This window comes from Sorex araneus, chromosome 3, assembly GCF_027595985.1.
Source record: "Sorex araneus isolate mSorAra2 chromosome 3, mSorAra2.pri, whole genome shotgun sequence".
NCBI lineage: Eukaryota > Metazoa > Chordata > Mammalia > Eulipotyphla > Soricidae > Sorex > Sorex araneus.
The window spans coordinates 218,678,918-218,695,799 of NC_073304.1; the positions used below are offsets into that span (position 1 = coordinate 218,678,918).

Here is a 16,882-nt window from a genome sequence, read left to right on the forward strand (position 1 = left end):
GATTTTTATGCACCAAATTGCCTTTTCACGCTGGCAAACTTGTCCATCTTTTCCTTTCTGGGGCTCGTTTCCCCTATCACACAGTTTATCCATAGGGAATTTACTTTTGTGATGGCAGATAATGCTGTTCTAAAATATCCTAGTTTCCCTCATTAAGGATCTTGAGTACCTAGTGTGTTGTGAACTAGAAAGACCGTCAAGAGACACCACCGAAGTTGTTCAGATTAAGCTTGGCATCTGTCTAGTGGCCCCTAGTGTTCACAAGGTGATATTACACACAGAGTTTTATTGTTTGTTTTACAAGATTGGCGCCAATTTTGGTTTCAGCTGAAGCAACTCACTAAGAATTTGGTTTGCTGTGATATTATTATGTTTACATGGCATGAATTTAAATCATAAGTCCAATTAACCATCACTTGGCAAAAGGAAACGTGGTTATCAAGTCCATTCTGAGCACTATGTGATACAGTGTACTTTATATGTATTTTCTTGCTAACTCAAGATAACTCTATACATTATTTGTTCCTTATTTGGCACACTTTAATTATTTTGTCCATTTATTCTAATTTATTCTTCCCAAAGATAAACACAACGCTGAATTATATATATATGTGTGTGTATACATATACATATATATATATATCCTTTAGCATTCTACTCTTTCATAAATGTATATACTGAATTTTTTTAACAAGTAGCCCCATTAACATTTTTTTTCTTTTCGGGTCACACCCAGCAATGCTCAGGGGTTACTCCTTGCTCTGCACTCAGGAATCACTCCTGGCGTTGTTCAGGTGACCATATGGGATAATGGGTATCAAACCCGGGTTTGTCACATGCAAGGCAAACAAATGCCCTACCCGCTGTGTTATCACTCCAGCCTCCCCTTAACTTTTTCAATCAATGAATTTTACTGTGAGTTTGAAACGACCCCTTCCTTTAACCAAGAAATTCACTTTTTCACTGTCTTTATCATCAGCCATAACTTAAATAGAGAGGAAGAAAAGATTCTTCAAGACTTCAAGATTCTTGACACTTATTATTGCAATACATAATGTGTATCTTTCTTCATCAGCTTTGATCAGTGGTATGTTTAGCAAGAAATTATGGGCCTTTGCAGAAAGAAGAGCCAAGTTGTCAACTGTTAGCTCTGTAACTGGGTCATTCTAGGACACAGGCATGATAAGCATCTTTCCTGCTCTGTGCTCAAGTGCCTCGAAGCAATTGAAACCTAGGCATGAACCCAATCTTTGTGTCATCAAGTCACTCTGATTATTTCCAGAATGCCTTTCTTAATAAGGTTTAATTCAAAAGGTGTTCTCTGAACGCCTGTTCTTATCACCAAAATTCTTTCCCACTGAAGTTTCATGCCCAGACTTGTATCTCAGTTATTGATGTATGCTACGCTGTCCAATTAACAGTGCTTGTTCTCTGAGTGATATGCTGATTTCAGATAGGCAGGTTACTGTTAGTTGAACATTGTGCCTCTAAAGTGTCTGCTCTAAGAGGCACCATAAGGCTCCGTTAAGGTATGTCAAAATTCTGGGGACAGCGAGATAATACAGTGGAGGGGGCACTTGTCTTCCACACTCTCCACCTGGCTTAGATCTCTAGCACCTCATATGGTCCCCTAAGTCCTACCAGGAGTGACCCCTGAGCACAGAGCCAGGAGTAATCCCTGAGCACCACCAGGTGTGAGCCCAAAATAAAACAAACCAAAGAGATATGTCAAAATCCTTCACTGTCATTCACACTGCCTGACTTGAGGGTCTGTCTACCTGGGACAGTTCCCTGGAGTGCAGAGGCAGGCTTGGAGCTGTTTGTGTGATTGTCTCCACTGCCCTGGCCTCGTATGAGGCACAAGGGCACCCAACTGTCAGGGGGTGGGAAAAGGAACTTAAAAAGTTTTGGCACTGCTTGCCAGACCAAAGATCTGTATGGTTTGTGACCAGGCAGTGAGGGATTTTTTTTCTCTAATTCACCCCCTGACACTGGGGGGCTATTAGAGACCTGATTGGGGAAACTAAGAACAAAGGGAGCTAGAAAATAAGGACTAGTGTCCCATAGGCACCAAAGGTCAGAGAACGTGGTCTCCCATTAAATCCAAGGGGGACACATGGCACTGAAATTGGGAGACAAAGTCAAGGTAGTGGCTAAAGCAGAGCCACAAAGACCACATGATAAAGTCACTAATAGGATCAGAGTAGTGGCAATAAAGGAAGATACCTCAAAGGCCAGGGACACAAGTCTGGCATGCATGAGGTCCAAAGTCTGATTCCCCCATATCACATGTATTTTGAGCAATGCCAGGTGTAGCCATCATGGCTCCTGAGCATTGCTGGCCCCAAACATTGAACTGTCAGGGCCACAAAGCTAGGTTCTCTGACACTGGGAGTAGTCCCAGGACCCCTGAAAATGCTAAAAAGACCTTTCCCCCAAAAGAGCCAATGGTAGAGGGCAGAGCAGAGCAATAGTTAATAGCAAGTAGGGGTTTGCCTTACACATAGCAGGCCCAGGTTAGCTCCCCAGGACCCCATATGGTCCCTTGAACCTGCCAGGAATGATCCCTGAGTGCAGAGCCAGTAATAAGTCCTGACCATCACTTGGTGTGGCTTCCAATAATTTTTTAAACTAAAAAAATTTAAAGACAATGGTAGTAGATTTGCCTCTCCCATCTCTTTCCTCCCCGTCCCTTCTTCCTTTCCTCTTTCAGCACCAAGCCCAGAGCAGGAGGGCAAAGTCTCCCATAAATACCCATCAAATGTCTTTTCTAAAGCCTTTGACATCATCCATCAAACCCTGGAGCCAGTTTTGCCAGCACAGTGTCTGCTTATCTCACCTGCAAGGTCCTCCACCTCTCCCACCAGGCCACCTGCGTGTCTGTGTCTCTCTTCGAGATACATAATCAGGAGGAGCCAATATCATCACCAACCACCTATCTGAAACTGGCCTGCTGCCATGCCACTCCCACACGAATCGTGGTGCCTGTCCCTTGCATGGCTAGAATGGGTACTTCCCCAAGCAGCCCTTGGATGAAAAGGCATGTTCCCCAGCCCCAGTCTGACATCTAATACCCCTTCACACTTTTCACTTTATTGCATGTTCCAAGAGACTTAAACAATAACTTGGACACTTCGTACCCCATGCTTTGCCTCTGAAAATTCTGAGCGCTGCAATCCATGAAAATGCTACTAATTTCATGGTCTTAACTATCCATCTTCCTCCTGATACAGCACACACTTGCACATAGGCACATAAACACACAGACACACACACACACACACACACAAAGGGAGAGAGAAAGAGAGAGAGAGCTCATTCATTTCTATCTGGTCCTCAGCTCTCTAGTTGAGTGACTTTGGCCCTGAATGTCCCCACTCGGCCATTCCTCCACGAACCTCAACTTAAAAGCCCATTTCTAACTTACTAAGAAAATCCCTCAACTGAGTGAAGTCTGGACCTCTCAAAAAACTACTGTTCCCTGTCCTGCTTTACAGAAAAGGAGGCCAGAATATAGAGCCAGTTTCCTCTAGGCCAAAAGAACATGAATAACTGTTGACTGAGCATTGATTCTGGATAGTGAGTTAATTAAACATTTTTTTAAAATTTTAAGTGTTAATGAATCATCATGAGATATAGTTACAGACTTATAATTTTTGTGATTACATTCCAATCAAACAATGCTCTAGCTCCCATCCCTCCACCAGTGCCTAATCTCCACCACCAATATTCCCAGTGTCCCTCCCGCCACTCCCACCCCTTCCCACTCACCCCCGCCTCTGTGGCAGACACATTCCCTCTTACTCTCTCTCTCCTTTTGGGTGTTATGGTTTTCAACAAAGGCACTAAAGAGCCATCATGTTTGGCCTATAGCCTACTTTCAGAATGCACCCACCATCCCGAGTGATCCCTCCAACCGTCATTTGCTTAGTGGTCTCTTCTCCATCCTACCTGCCTTTCCCCCAGCACATGAGATTGGTTTCCAAGCCGTGGGGCCACGCTCCTGGCCTTTATCTCTACTATCCTTAGGTGTTATTCACCTATTATTTTACTTTATATTCTACAAGTGGGTGCAGTCATTCTGAGTCTGTTTCACTCTTTCTGACTCATTTCGCTTAGCATGATTACTCTCAATGTTGATCCACTTTTATGCAAATTTCCTGGTTTCATCTTTTCTAACAGCTGCATAGTATTTCATTGTATATATATATACCAAAGTTTTAACCAGTCATCTGCTCTCGTGCACTTGGGTTTGTTCCAGATTCTGGTTATTGTAAATAGTGTTGCAATAAACATACAAGTACAGATGTCATTTCTACTGTGGTTTCTTGCTTCTCAGGGATATATTCCCAGAAGTGGTATTGCTGGGTCAAATGGGAGCTCAATTTCTAGTTTTTTGAGAAACTTCCTATATTGAGGGGACTCTCCTTCACTGCTGGTGGGAATGCTGCATGGTCCAGCCTTTTAAATTAGAAAACTTTATCCACATCCTCTCATTCCATCTGCTCTAAAAATCTATGAGCCGGTTATAATTCTCTTCATTGTACAGATCAAGAAACTGAGGCTCAAACAGGCCAGCTCACATACTGTGGTTGAGAACAGAGGTGTTAAACTCTGCATATTGGACCTCAGAGCCATTTTTTTAGGACCTTGGTGACTTGCTTTTGATCTGTCCTCTTTTCCTCTTCGCACTGTATTTAAAGCTTCAGGCACACACCCCCGCCCCTGGTCACCCCTCCCACTGCTTCTCTGTGGTTTCAGGTCCCCTTTGTTTGTGCCAATGACACCTGCACAGCCGAAAACAGGTCTGAACTACTGACAAGGCTGCCTGACCGGGACATGTGTGCCTATCTCCCTGCTCTTCACATGTCACATTCTGGCTTGTCCCTGCATGTAGGACCATGGGAGCGGGTGCACTATGCAACACACCTGTGCTGGGTCAGATAAGAGCCTGGCGAGTGGCCATCTGCTGGCAACGGCTCTCCTCCTGGTCAGGGTGTGTTTCTCAATAAGGAATAGGCCATGTCATGATTGTAGCTTCTCACGACTGCCTTCCCTGTGTTTGATGGGGGCTGTAAACAGCCTTTAGAGAAGAGTGACTCTTTTGTGAAATGCATTGGAACAGAACAAGGCATTTGACCTTAACTGTCACTCATGACTCTTCCTCCCTGCAACTTTGCAGGGCAGTGATCAGCTGTCTGATACTCACTTAATTACCAAAGGTGACACTCTTTCATCTCCTTAGACAGGACACTTCTGGTTCCAGGTGAACTTAGAATCACACTGGGGATGCAAGTACCCCAAAGAGGGGCTGGAGCAATAGCACAGCGGGTAGGGCATTTGCCTTGCTCGTGGCCAACCCGGGTTTCGATTCCCAGCATCCCATATGGTCCCCTGAGCACCGCCAGGAGTAATTCCTGAGTGCAGAGCCAGGAGTAAACCCTGTGCATTGCCAAGTGTGACCCAAAAAAGAAAAATAAAACCCAAAGGATCCTCTAAAGTTGGAGAACTGGGGGTTTAAGGCATTCACACCAAGTCTAGGTAAACAACACAGCACAGATCTGAGGAAAGAAGAGACAGATTTGAGAGTGGGAGAATGTCTCCACCATTGGTGGCAAATTTATGACAAGTTTTCTTGCCCTGTCTGTTCTGTTTCCCCACTATAGAATGGCTATGAGTCACTGTCCTCTCAAGCATGAAGCTCTTGCTTGGTAGATGTGGAATAGACGTGTTTATATCTATTATTCAAGCACCCCAAATCCTGAGTCATTGACTTCGGATTTTTTTTTTTATTGAATCACCATGTGGAAAGTGGATCTTGCTTCCCTCCACTATCTACTTAACTTTGTATGTGCAGAAATAAAAGAGGGTCAGTTGACCTGAATTCTCCCTCCAGCCATTCTGAAAATTCAGTTTCTTCTTTCCTAAAATGAATAAAAGGCCAGTGAAAGAGGGAATATTATAAAGGTACCAGAACATTTGGGAGGAGAGTGGGAACATTTGTGTATGAGTGTACATGTGTCCACAGATCAACTTCATGCTTTAAAATGGGCAACTTGGGGGCCAGAGTAATAGTACAGTGGATAGGCCACTTGCCTTGCACACAGCCGACCTGGGTTCGATCCCTGAGACCCTATAAGATGCCCTAAGCCCCACCAGAAGTGATCCCTGAGCACAGACCCAGGAGTAAGCCCTGAGTACTTTCAGGTGTGCCCTCCCCTCCAAAAGAACAAAAACAAATAAATAATAATAATTTTTAGACTCTAAAAAAAATTATATGGTGGTTACCAGCGAGGGAGTCAGAAATTTCAAGCACCTCTTCTGGGGAGGAGACTTTGTCCTTGACCTAGGCAGACACTAGAACTGGCAAGAGGTGAGAGAATTATGGGCAGAAGTCAGGCAGGGGTTTGAGAAAGACAGGGCAGAGGTTCTGTGAATGGGGGTGAGAGTAATGAGACTTGTAAGCGCTTGCTCTACCCTGTCATTCCAAGCCACTTGAGCAAGGGACTGTGCACCACTCAGTGCTTCAGGTCATAGTCTAGCACAGCGGGATCTATTATGTGAATTTGCATGTCCAGAAAGTGTGTGTGTGTGTGTGTGTGTGTGTGTGTGTGTGTGTGTGTGACTCTCAGGCTAAATTTTCATTGTAAAAAAGAAGATTCTTATGGACACAAATAAAATTCACTTTCAGCTCTTCAACCATACATGGGTAGTATCAAAGAATACCCACCAATTACCTTATGTCCATTTACAATAATAGATCCCGGTGCATATAGTTGTGCTGCTTTGGGAGTGACAGGGCCTCAGCATCACTCGATTTTACATAATTATATCTGACAGCCCTGTAGGGAAAGCTATGAACACATGTATCCAACATATCAACTTACTTTTATGAGTACATGCTACGACTTTATTTTATGCATACATGCTATACTGTTAGATATTATTCATGTCCCAAATGTACTTAATACATGAATAATAAAAACTTAAAGTAATAGGTTGTTTGTGACAACTTTTTGAAATTATATTTGTTCTAATTATAAAAGGGAAAAGCACTTGCCCTTCCAAAGAAAATGATTATGTGTAACATGAAAGAAGACATCAATATTAAGAACATTTGGGTGAGATGGGTATGATTTTAAATGAATCCTTTCATCACTTTGGTTTGATGATTTGTAACATATGGACCTTGATGGTCTGAGTATAGTATATTTCTGCATTTTTAATAGCACTGCACTAGAGCACTGTAGCACTGTATGCCCGATGTTCATCAATTTGCTTAAGTGGGCACCAGTAACATCTCCATTGTGAGACTTGTTACTGTTTTTGGCATATCAAATACACCACGGGTAGCTTGCCAGGCTCTCCAAGAGAGACAGAGGAGTGGAACCCGGGTCAGCTGCATGCAAGGCAAACACCCTACCCACTGTGCTTTCGCTCCAGTCCAATAGCTAAACTGTGGAAATAATCGAAGTGCCTACTGATCAGCTCAATAAAGATGTCTACCTCTGTTATTAGGGCTGGAGCGATAGCACAGTGGGTAGGGCATTTCCCTTGCACATGGCCAACCCGGGTTCTATTTCTCCGCCCCTCTTGGAGAGCCCAGCAAGCTATTGAGAGTGTCTCGCCCAAACAGCAGAGCCTGGCAAGCTCCCTGTGGCGTATTTGATATGCCAAAAACAGTAACAAGTGTCACAATGGAGACGTTACTGGTGCCCGCTCGAGCAAATCGATGAGCAAAGGGAAGATAGTGATATAGTGATACCTCTGATATTTTTCAGCTACTAAAAAATGAAAGAGCTCAACGTAGTAATAGAGCAAAACAAAAAGGAAAACCAAACATTGGACGATTTCACCTATATATACAATAAAAATATATAAAACTTACAAACTTGGTAACATAACCAATTTACCAAGATGGGAAGTTACTTTATGGCAGAAAGAAAAGGTGGAGAAGGGGAGGAGAGGAAGTATCCTTGATCTACCTACATACTTAAAATGACAACATGAGATAAAAATTGAAAACCTAAGAAAAGAAAACTTTAGAATCCCATTCACAAGAACAAGATCATACAGAGTAAGAATATGGAATATCTGAATTAATTCCATGTTTAAGTTCCCTACCCACCCTTTCAGCATAATTCTCTTGGGCTCTACCTAAGTTGTTCTATGTACCAGTATATAGGGCAATATAAAAGGAATCAGAAAAAAGTTAACAAGCTCTAATACTTAATAATGGTCATGTAAATTTTGGTCATTATTTTCTTATTCCTTCAATGAGGTCTTTCTCTTTTAATCCCTGTATTTGCAATATACTCATATCAAGAAAAATTACAAAAATAGATTATCAACCTGAAAATACTTAAAAATTAGCTAGAAACTACCTTCTTAACCTCCATAAATATACCTCTAAGCTTACTTTTCTTTAAGCACAGGTAATCAAAGTAACTTCATTTGGCATGTTATGTTTCTTTACTGTAAATGTCCATTAAGACACTTTCAAGAACATTAACAGACTTGTGATTTATGATTAATTATTAGCATTTTAAACAATTTCTGAGAAAAATACCTTCCAATGTCCAAACATATATTTAAGTGGTAGCATATACTATTACTAAGTCAGCACATTCTCCAATACAAAGATTTCAAGACTGCCAAATATAATATTGTTGGGCACAAAAAGAGTCATTGCTTGATTTTTTGATGGCCAGGCAGATAACCTTTCCAACACACATAGGTGGAAAGAGAGAAAAATCATTGACTGAATGTATTTTTCACAGTTCTTTCTAGATGATAATATTGTCATGTTGCCATGAGACAAATTTTCTTCAACTACTTTCTCCTGGTGTTTACCTAGCTTCGGGACTCTCTGTCATATTCTATTTGAAGGACTTAACAGAAAATTTGCAGATACCCTGGCACAGAGTTACCTTTCCCTTCCCTTTCCTACTCACCCCTTCTTAAACATGAAGCACAGCAGTTAGTGGGTGCCGTCTGTTGAGACTTTATCTTTGAAGACAATTGTTGACTATCACAGTGAATGACCCATTTGTGTGACAAAAGACATGGGTGATTTTGTTTAAAGAAGATGCCCAATTTTGAAATCAATGAATGAAAAAGACAATGAACATATTTGTGCCAGAGTAAAACTTTATTAGAAGGCTCAGCAAGGCATCATCATGGCATTTCCAGAGACCAAAATATTGACAAGAAAGAGGTCATCCACGTATGTTTCATTTCACAGGTTGTCCTTCAGCTGTCACACTTAATTACCTTTAAGTCACATTTAATTAGATATATTTGTAAAACCATCACATTCTGTGCGAGAGTGTTTGTGATCATAACTTGTACTTGGTCCTTTTGTCAATTTCTCTAAATCAGCGGAGCAGGTCAGTAAGACTTTGCATTTGGCATGCTAAAGGATCAAGCCATGGAACTCCAGGGAAAGCTAGAGTGAACACCAGCAATCTGGTGTTGATAAAAGTCTCTTCCTTGGCCAAAGTGTCATCCCTGTGGGAGAGCTCTAGATGAAGGAGAGGCAAGATGAGACCCGCAAGCTCTTCTACTCCTCCTGGCACATGTGTCTCTAGCACACAAAGGTGTTGCAAGGTCCACACCGAGGGCGTTGGACACAAGGAGTACAGCACCCGGCGGAGTTCTCACATGCGTTGGTTGTGGCACAAGGGTTGCAGGGGAGCCTGAAGTTAAAAAGAAAACAAGGAGATGGGGGCATTGCAAAATATTAGGGCAAATTGGTACAAAGTACAGCTAGACTTAGGAATGTACACAATCTAAATGTACAAATATCATTTATGTGTAAGAATACCATTCTTTCTCAGCTTGCTTCCAAGCAAAAGTTGGCAATTATAAATTCATCTCTATCAGGAAGATTCTCCATGTGCACAGCAAGCTGTTGTGCCCCCATGAGAAATAATACTAGCCTCATTTTTACTTACTTGCAATCTTCGCTCTCCAGCAGGCACCGGTACGTGTTGATCTCGCACTCCAGCCGGGCCCGCACATCCAGCAGCACCTGGTACTCCTGGTTCTGCCGCTCCAGGTCACTGCGGATCTCAGCCAGCTGCGACTCCACGTTGGTGATCATGCACTGCACCTGGCCCAGCTGCGAGCTGTAGCGGGCCTCCGTCTCGGTCAGCGTGTTCTCCAGGGAGTCCCTCTGTGGTGGGGAAGATAGGGAGGGAGGCTCTCTCAGCTGCCCAGAAGAAGCCCCATGGACCCTTTGGGCCCACCAATAGCTCCTATCCCAGCCCCCATCCCTCCCCAGGAGGACTCAGCCACACCCACCAGGTTGTGCTGGGCCTGCAGCTCGATCTCCAGGGCGTTGACCGTGCGTCTCAGCTCGATGATCTCTGCCTGGCACGTCTGCAGCTGCTCTGAGCTGGACACCACCTGCTTGTTCAGCTCCTCGGTCTGCAAGAGCAAAGGGAAGGAGACAGGGTCAGACCCCATCTTGAGGGCCCCAGGCACCTCTAGTTCTGCATGTCCCCAAGCTGAGTTGCCCACCTGGGTGGTGAACCACTCCTCCACGTCCCTGCGGTTGGTCTCCACCAGGGCCTCGTACTGGCAGCGGGTCTCGTTGAGCACTCGGTTCAGGTCCACTGTGGGGGCAGAATCCACCTCAATGTTGAGGCGGTCTCCGATCTGGCAGCGCAGCGTGTTGACTTCCTACCGTGTAAGAGGAGATTTTTGTAAGTATCACAGTGAGCCAGAGCCCTTCAGAGATAATGCAATTCAACTTGTGCTCATTCTTCAACCTTCAATAGCTCCTGCTTCCCTGGATCTGCTTATTGACTGGGTTCCAGATTAGTGGGAAAAAAAAAAGAAACCTCTATATTTCCTTCACCAAATGTTCTCTGTCTAGGATCTTTCTTGCCCTTGATCCAATATCTGCCCCCTAGTTCCCCATTTAGAGAGGTGACAGACAGTGACTTGGCTTAGGTGCTGAGAAGTGCTAGGCCATGATCTAAACTCTTGGCCAGCCCATACACCTAGACCAGTATCTTCTCTAATATATCCTCTTAGCTCTGATTCCTCAACAGGGAGAATTAAAACTACAGAGTCAGCTAAAGAGGTAAAGAGAAACATTTTCTTCCAAATCTGCAACCTGGAATCAAATAGATTTGATCACCTCGCTTTAGGTGATCTGTTGAATTCACTAGGTAGATTTTGCTAAAGGAACAATGTAGATTCTCATCTGACTGCTCGTCTCTTCACTGGCCAGCATAGCTCGGCTTTCTGTTGAGTATCAGATTCGTACTGGCCTTCATCCCCATCTAACTTCAGGAAGTTTTTAAAAGCCTTCACTTCTTTGGGGCTGGAGCGATAGTACAGTGGGTAGGGCGTTTGCCTTGCACGCGGCCGACCCAGGCTCAATTTTCAGCATCCCATATGGTCCCCTGAACACCACCAGGAGTAATTCCTGAGTGCAGATCCAGGAGTAACCCCTGTGCATCACCAGGTGTGACCCAAAAGGAAAAAAAAAAGCTTTCACTTCTTCATCTGTCAAATGATAGTTACCTCTGGAGTTCTAAGGTTCTTAGCACAAGGGCTGGTGCGCAGTAGGCACTAGGTTACTATTAACTGTGACCACTTAGTATTCTGTGATTTAAGCATTGCTTGAAACATAAACAACATCTCCTTTGTCTTGCAGCTGACCCAGCAATGATATGAGCATCTGCTCAAATCTGTTTAGCTTTTCCTCTAGGCAGCACCAAATGGCAGAAATTCCTGGCCCAGATCAGTCCTCTCCACTGTGTGGCCTTCTGGCCTCTCCACTTAGGAAACCAAGAACCACGATGAGCGATTTCCACAGCCCTCTCTGCTTGAACCTGGGAGCGGAGGAGGCTGTGAGCACCCCCTGGGTGCTGACCTTGGCTCAGGATGGAGCTTGCCCATCTTTTCACTCCTATTCCTGCCGTGGGCAGAAACATTCTAATCTCCTATCTCTGGATTTCTCTTTTGATTACTCATGATCTGCAAATCCCTCTATGTTTGGGAGCTAGATTCCTCAGTGAGGTGAGCCTCTGAACCTCTCCACACCCTGTAGCTGTTGGAAGCAGGCCTTGGGAGCAGGGTGCTGTTGCAATTTGGGGAGCCCCACCTGCTCGTGGTTCTGCTTCAGGCACAGCAGCTCCTCCTTCAGGGACTCCACCTGGGCCTCCAGGTCAGACTTGCACAGGGTCAGCTCGTCCAGGATGCGGCGCAGGCTGTTCATGTCCGATTCCACCAGCTGCCGCAGGCTCAGCTCTGTCTCGTACCTGTGGTACAGAAGATGAGTGGCAGGCCTGGCCTTGACTTGGGTTGGACTGGGATTGGGTTTGTCAGAGAACTGGGAGGTGCGATTTGGGGTCTTCACAGCTGTCATGTTCCTTTAGATTTTCTCCACCACAGTGCACTAGCTCCCAGAGGAAGATGCACTGCTGATTAAGTGTGTAGAAAATTAATAAACCGTGCCTTTAAGTGTGTTAGGTGAACTATGCTCATGATCGCTCTCCACACACTCGGGTTAAGCCTCATCCACAAGGAAACCTATTCCTGGACTGCGCAGCAGCATTTGCAGCTGTATGACACTTTATACCCTATCCATACTCAAGAGTATTGCACCACATTTGATGGGTTCAAAGTAGGAGGCAACCAATCTTAGAGGGAAAAATTTTTTTACATATATATAGGTATATACATATATATGCACTGAAGCACTGTCATCCTATTGTTCACCAATTTGCTCGAGCAGTCACCAGTAACATCTCCATTGTGAGACTTGTTGTTACTGTTTTTGGCATATCGAATACACCACGGGATAGCTTGCCAGGCTCTGTCATGAGGGTGGGATACTCTCAGTAGCCTGCCAGGCTCTCCAGGAGGGGTAGAGGAATCAAACCCGGGTGCAAGGCAAACACCCTACCCCATATATATAGATATAGACATAGATATAGATATGGTCATATGCATATATATATATATACGCACACAAGGCTCAACCTTTAACAATGTGCAAATGATCTCTTACAGAAGGGCTTAATGGCCCCTGGGTAAAATATGACAATCTTCACACTCTTTCCCCTAAGGAAACGTTTTTGTAGCATTTTCAGCGGTTTTTCATAACAAACAATAAAAAATATATTATTTCGGTTCTGCTTTGGAGCGTGGTTGGGGCTCAGGATGGAAACATCTGAAATACGGTTGTGAGAAGGTGCAATGGTGGTGAGATTGGTGTTTGAATATTAAATGTAATCAACTATTGTGAACTACTTTATAAAATAAAAAAATTAAATGAATAAATGAATTCAAATACTCTCCCAAAAAAAGCTGTGTGTTAAGTGAGGAAAGTTTTAAACTTTGGGGGAGATTTCCAAAATGCATGCCCTTCTCGCATTAAGGAACCATGACTTCCACACAGGGTGGAGTTGAAGGAGGCTGCTCTGCAGAGAAAAAGAAGAAAGAACCCCAGATCCAGAGAAGAGATAGCTGAGCTCTGCCAAACAGTGGCCCAGTGGATCTTGGGAGAGTGTCACTGTTGGTCAGTGTTTGAGGAAAGATCCAAAGAGAAGGACAGAGAGGGAAAATGCCACCCCATGTGCCCACTTACTTGGTTCTGAAGTCATCTGAGGCCAGCTTGGCATTGTCGATCTGTACCACCAGTCTGGCATTCTCCGACTTGCTGCACAGGATCTAGGAGACCCAGAACACTCTAGAATGAATCTGGTGGTGTTTAGCCAGCAGTTATCCCTACTTAGTCACTGATGCAAAAGGCACAGAATGAGAAGTCACAGTGGATCTTATATAAGCTCATTAAGTGCAGTCCATAACCAGTGGATGTTCAATAAATGGCCAAGAAATTAAATTTTTTTAAATTAAATTTTAAAAAAAAACATTTTGGGTCAGGGAAATAGTAGAAGGGTGAGTGTTCATGGCTGGCATGCACTCGACCCTTGTTTGATCCCTGGCACCACATGGAATCACTGAGTACAGCCTTGAAGGCCCTCAAACACCACCAGTGGGCCCAAGTGGGTTGGCACTGCAGGGCCACAGCAGCACCACATTCTCAGACCCTGGCATTGACCCACCAGAACAGTTGGTCAAGAATTCCCAGAAGGGGGCTGGAGCGATAGTACAGCGGGTAGGATGTTTGCTTTGCATGCCGCCGAGCCAGGTTTGATTCCCAGCAGCATCCCATATGGTCCCCTGAGCACCACCAGAAGTAATTCCTGAGTGCATGAGCCAGGACTAACCCCTGTGCATGGCCAAGTGTGACCCAAAAAGCAATAAACAAACAAACAAACAAATAAATAAATAAATAAAAATAAATTTAAAAAATTACCAGAAGTCTCAGGTTCCCTGAGCATTGCTCAGGAACCTCCCACCCCACTCCCTACCCCCCAAAATGATATATAAGAAAAATATCAGTAGATAGTAAACTTTCTTTCTTTCTTTCCTAAGAAGCTATATATTGAGACACTAATAATAACTTACATTTGTAAAACTTACTACTTCTCTGCCATAGTGCTAGAGGCAGAAGATACAGTCTGAGAACACTGAATCAGTCCTTCCCTTTCCGACCAGCTGCGGGGTAGAAATGACTATAACCAGTTGAGGGGGGTGGGAGCTGCAAGAAGCAGCCAGCCTCAGGCCCTTCTGGACAGCTTACCACCTCCCCTAAAATTAAGTGCAAGCTAGCAGGTTTCAGCAAACCATCTTGTCCCTCGATGGCCCTGGGAGAAACCCCGATGCCTTAGATCAGGACAGAGTCAATCCTGATATACTCAGAAGAAGACAGCAATGAAAAGGTCAAAGGCATCAGAAGCCCAGGGGAGCTGAAATACTAGAGGATTTAAGGGTCAACCTGCAAGTAGTCAATCTGCTTTGATTCCCTGCGCCACACCTGGTTCCCCAAGCAACACCAGGAGTGATTCCTGAGCACAGAATCAAAAGGAAACCCTGTGCACTGCCAGGTATGGCCCAAACCTTCCTGTGCACCACCCCACCACCAACCCACACACACTCTTCTATTTATTTATTTATTTATTTATTTTGGCCTTTTGGTCACACCCGGCGATGCACAGGGGTTACTCCTGGCTCTGCACTCAGGAATTATCCCTGGCAGTGCTCAGGGGACCATATGGAATGCTGGAATTCGAACCTGGGTTGGCTGCGTGCAAGGCAAACACCCTACCCACTGTGCTATTGCTCCAGCCCCACACTCCATTTTTAATTTAAAGAATTTTCAATCTAGAGAAGGGATTGAGAAACTCCAAAGCCTCCCTTCTTTTCTCTCTCCTCAGGGTAGTCATTCTAAGAGCTTAGAAATGCAAATGTATACCATCACATTTAGGAGGCAGCTCTTAATTACAGCTTATTTATGCAAAGTACAGCTGCCTCCATTATGCAGATACTCAGACCTAACAGTCTGGAGGCTAGGGAAAGAAAGAACTGCTCTGGAAAGCAGGAGAAAGACCAGACTCCAGTCCTCACACACTCCTCTTGTTTCCTAATCCCATCTCCTCCACCTAATCCTTCCCCACAACTCCCTGCTAGAGGTAGTGCAGGCCCGTCCCTCACCTTCTGCTGCAGCTCCTCGATGGTGCGGAAGTAGGACTGGTAGTTGGGGCACACATTGGGCTCCTGCTGCTGGCACCGCTCCCGAATGCGAGACTCCAGCTCCGCATTCTCACACTCCAGCTGCCGCACCTTCTCCAGGTAGCTGGCCAGGCGGTCGTTCAGGAACTGCATGGTCTCCTTCTCGCTGCTGTTGAACGAGCCCTCGCAGAACCAGCCGCAGCTGCCGATGTTGGCGGGGATGTTGCAGGCCCCGGGCAGGGTGCAGCCATGGCAGCTGGGGGGGATGCAGGGCCGGGAGGAGCAGCTGGAGCGGCAGCTCATGCTGGGCAGGCAGCAGTTGTAAGGCATGGTGGAGGCAGGAAGTGAGGTAGTCGGCTGAAGGCAGAGTCTGAGTCCTCCAAGCCACAGAGCTGTGGGTCTCCTGCCTGTAGGGAACCTTTATACCCCCTCCATGGAGGGTGTGGCCGTGGAAGGCAGGCCTTTTCTTCTTACTCACTTGGAGGTTGTCAAAAGGCCTTCCCCTCAATTTGTTATGTTTCCTTGGAAGAGTCCCTCACCTCATAAAAGACTTGACTAGGGCTTCTCCCTAAGTCAGGACTCCTACCATGCTGGGCGTCAGTGAAGTAAGAGCTTCACACTGTGGCTTCAAAGAGCTATACACATGAAAGCCCGGGCCTTCATTAGTGGGATGGGGTGGGTCCGGGGGCATGAGGGCTGAGCTGCCTCCAGGCTCTGTGGTATGGACCTCTTGGCATGCTATGGCTCGAGAGAGGAGCACCACTCACCCAGGTAAACTTTGCAAGGTGAAATGTCCAAAGGCATTGGTCCTTTCTGGAGTAGTGAGAACATACGGGTTCCCAATGTCATCTGGATCCCTGACAATGCTGATCCACCCTAATACAGATTCACCAAAAGCCTAGTTCATACAGGGGTCTGTGAGGTGGCGTGGAAGAAGAGCTCTGCTATAGTCCAAAGGAGATAGCTTGAGTGGATTGAGCACCTGGATAGCCCCAAGGTGGTGCTTGACAGTTTCCATATGACGATCTCAATCATATCTGGCCATGAACCTTCAAAGTAAATGCAGTTATTTTTTGTGCAGGTAGGCAAAACAATGCCTCAAGCTTAAGGCTAATATCAAGCAAGTACTGCAGTATTTCCATCAAAACCTGTTGCTTCAATGTCAGTGAACATTCTCCTTTCCTACCTTCATCAAACAAGTCATCTGCTCCTCCTCTGCATCTGTTGGAGCAACATATAACTGCAAGAGTTCAAAGGATGGTGACTCTATTCAAGAGCAATACAG

General features: G+C 45.0%; 1 protein-coding gene across 1 annotated transcript; it reads right to left on the reverse strand.

Moving 5' to 3' along the window:
* Positions 1-9,586: 9,586 nt before the first annotated feature.
* On the reverse strand, positions 9,587-15,948 carry LOC101552809 (keratin, type I cuticular Ha3-I). Its single transcript, XM_055131971.1, has 7 exons — positions 15,580-15,948; positions 13,610-13,692; positions 12,122-12,278; positions 10,525-10,686; positions 10,306-10,431; positions 9,957-10,177; positions 9,587-9,698 (listed from the first exon to the last, which is right to left on the reverse strand). Exons 1-7 carry the CDS (start codon positions 15,925-15,927, stop codon positions 9,587-9,589), a joined length of 1,209 nt encoding a protein of 402 aa, XP_054987946.1. The 5' UTR covers positions 15,928-15,948.
* Positions 15,949-16,882: the final 934 nt, after the last annotated feature.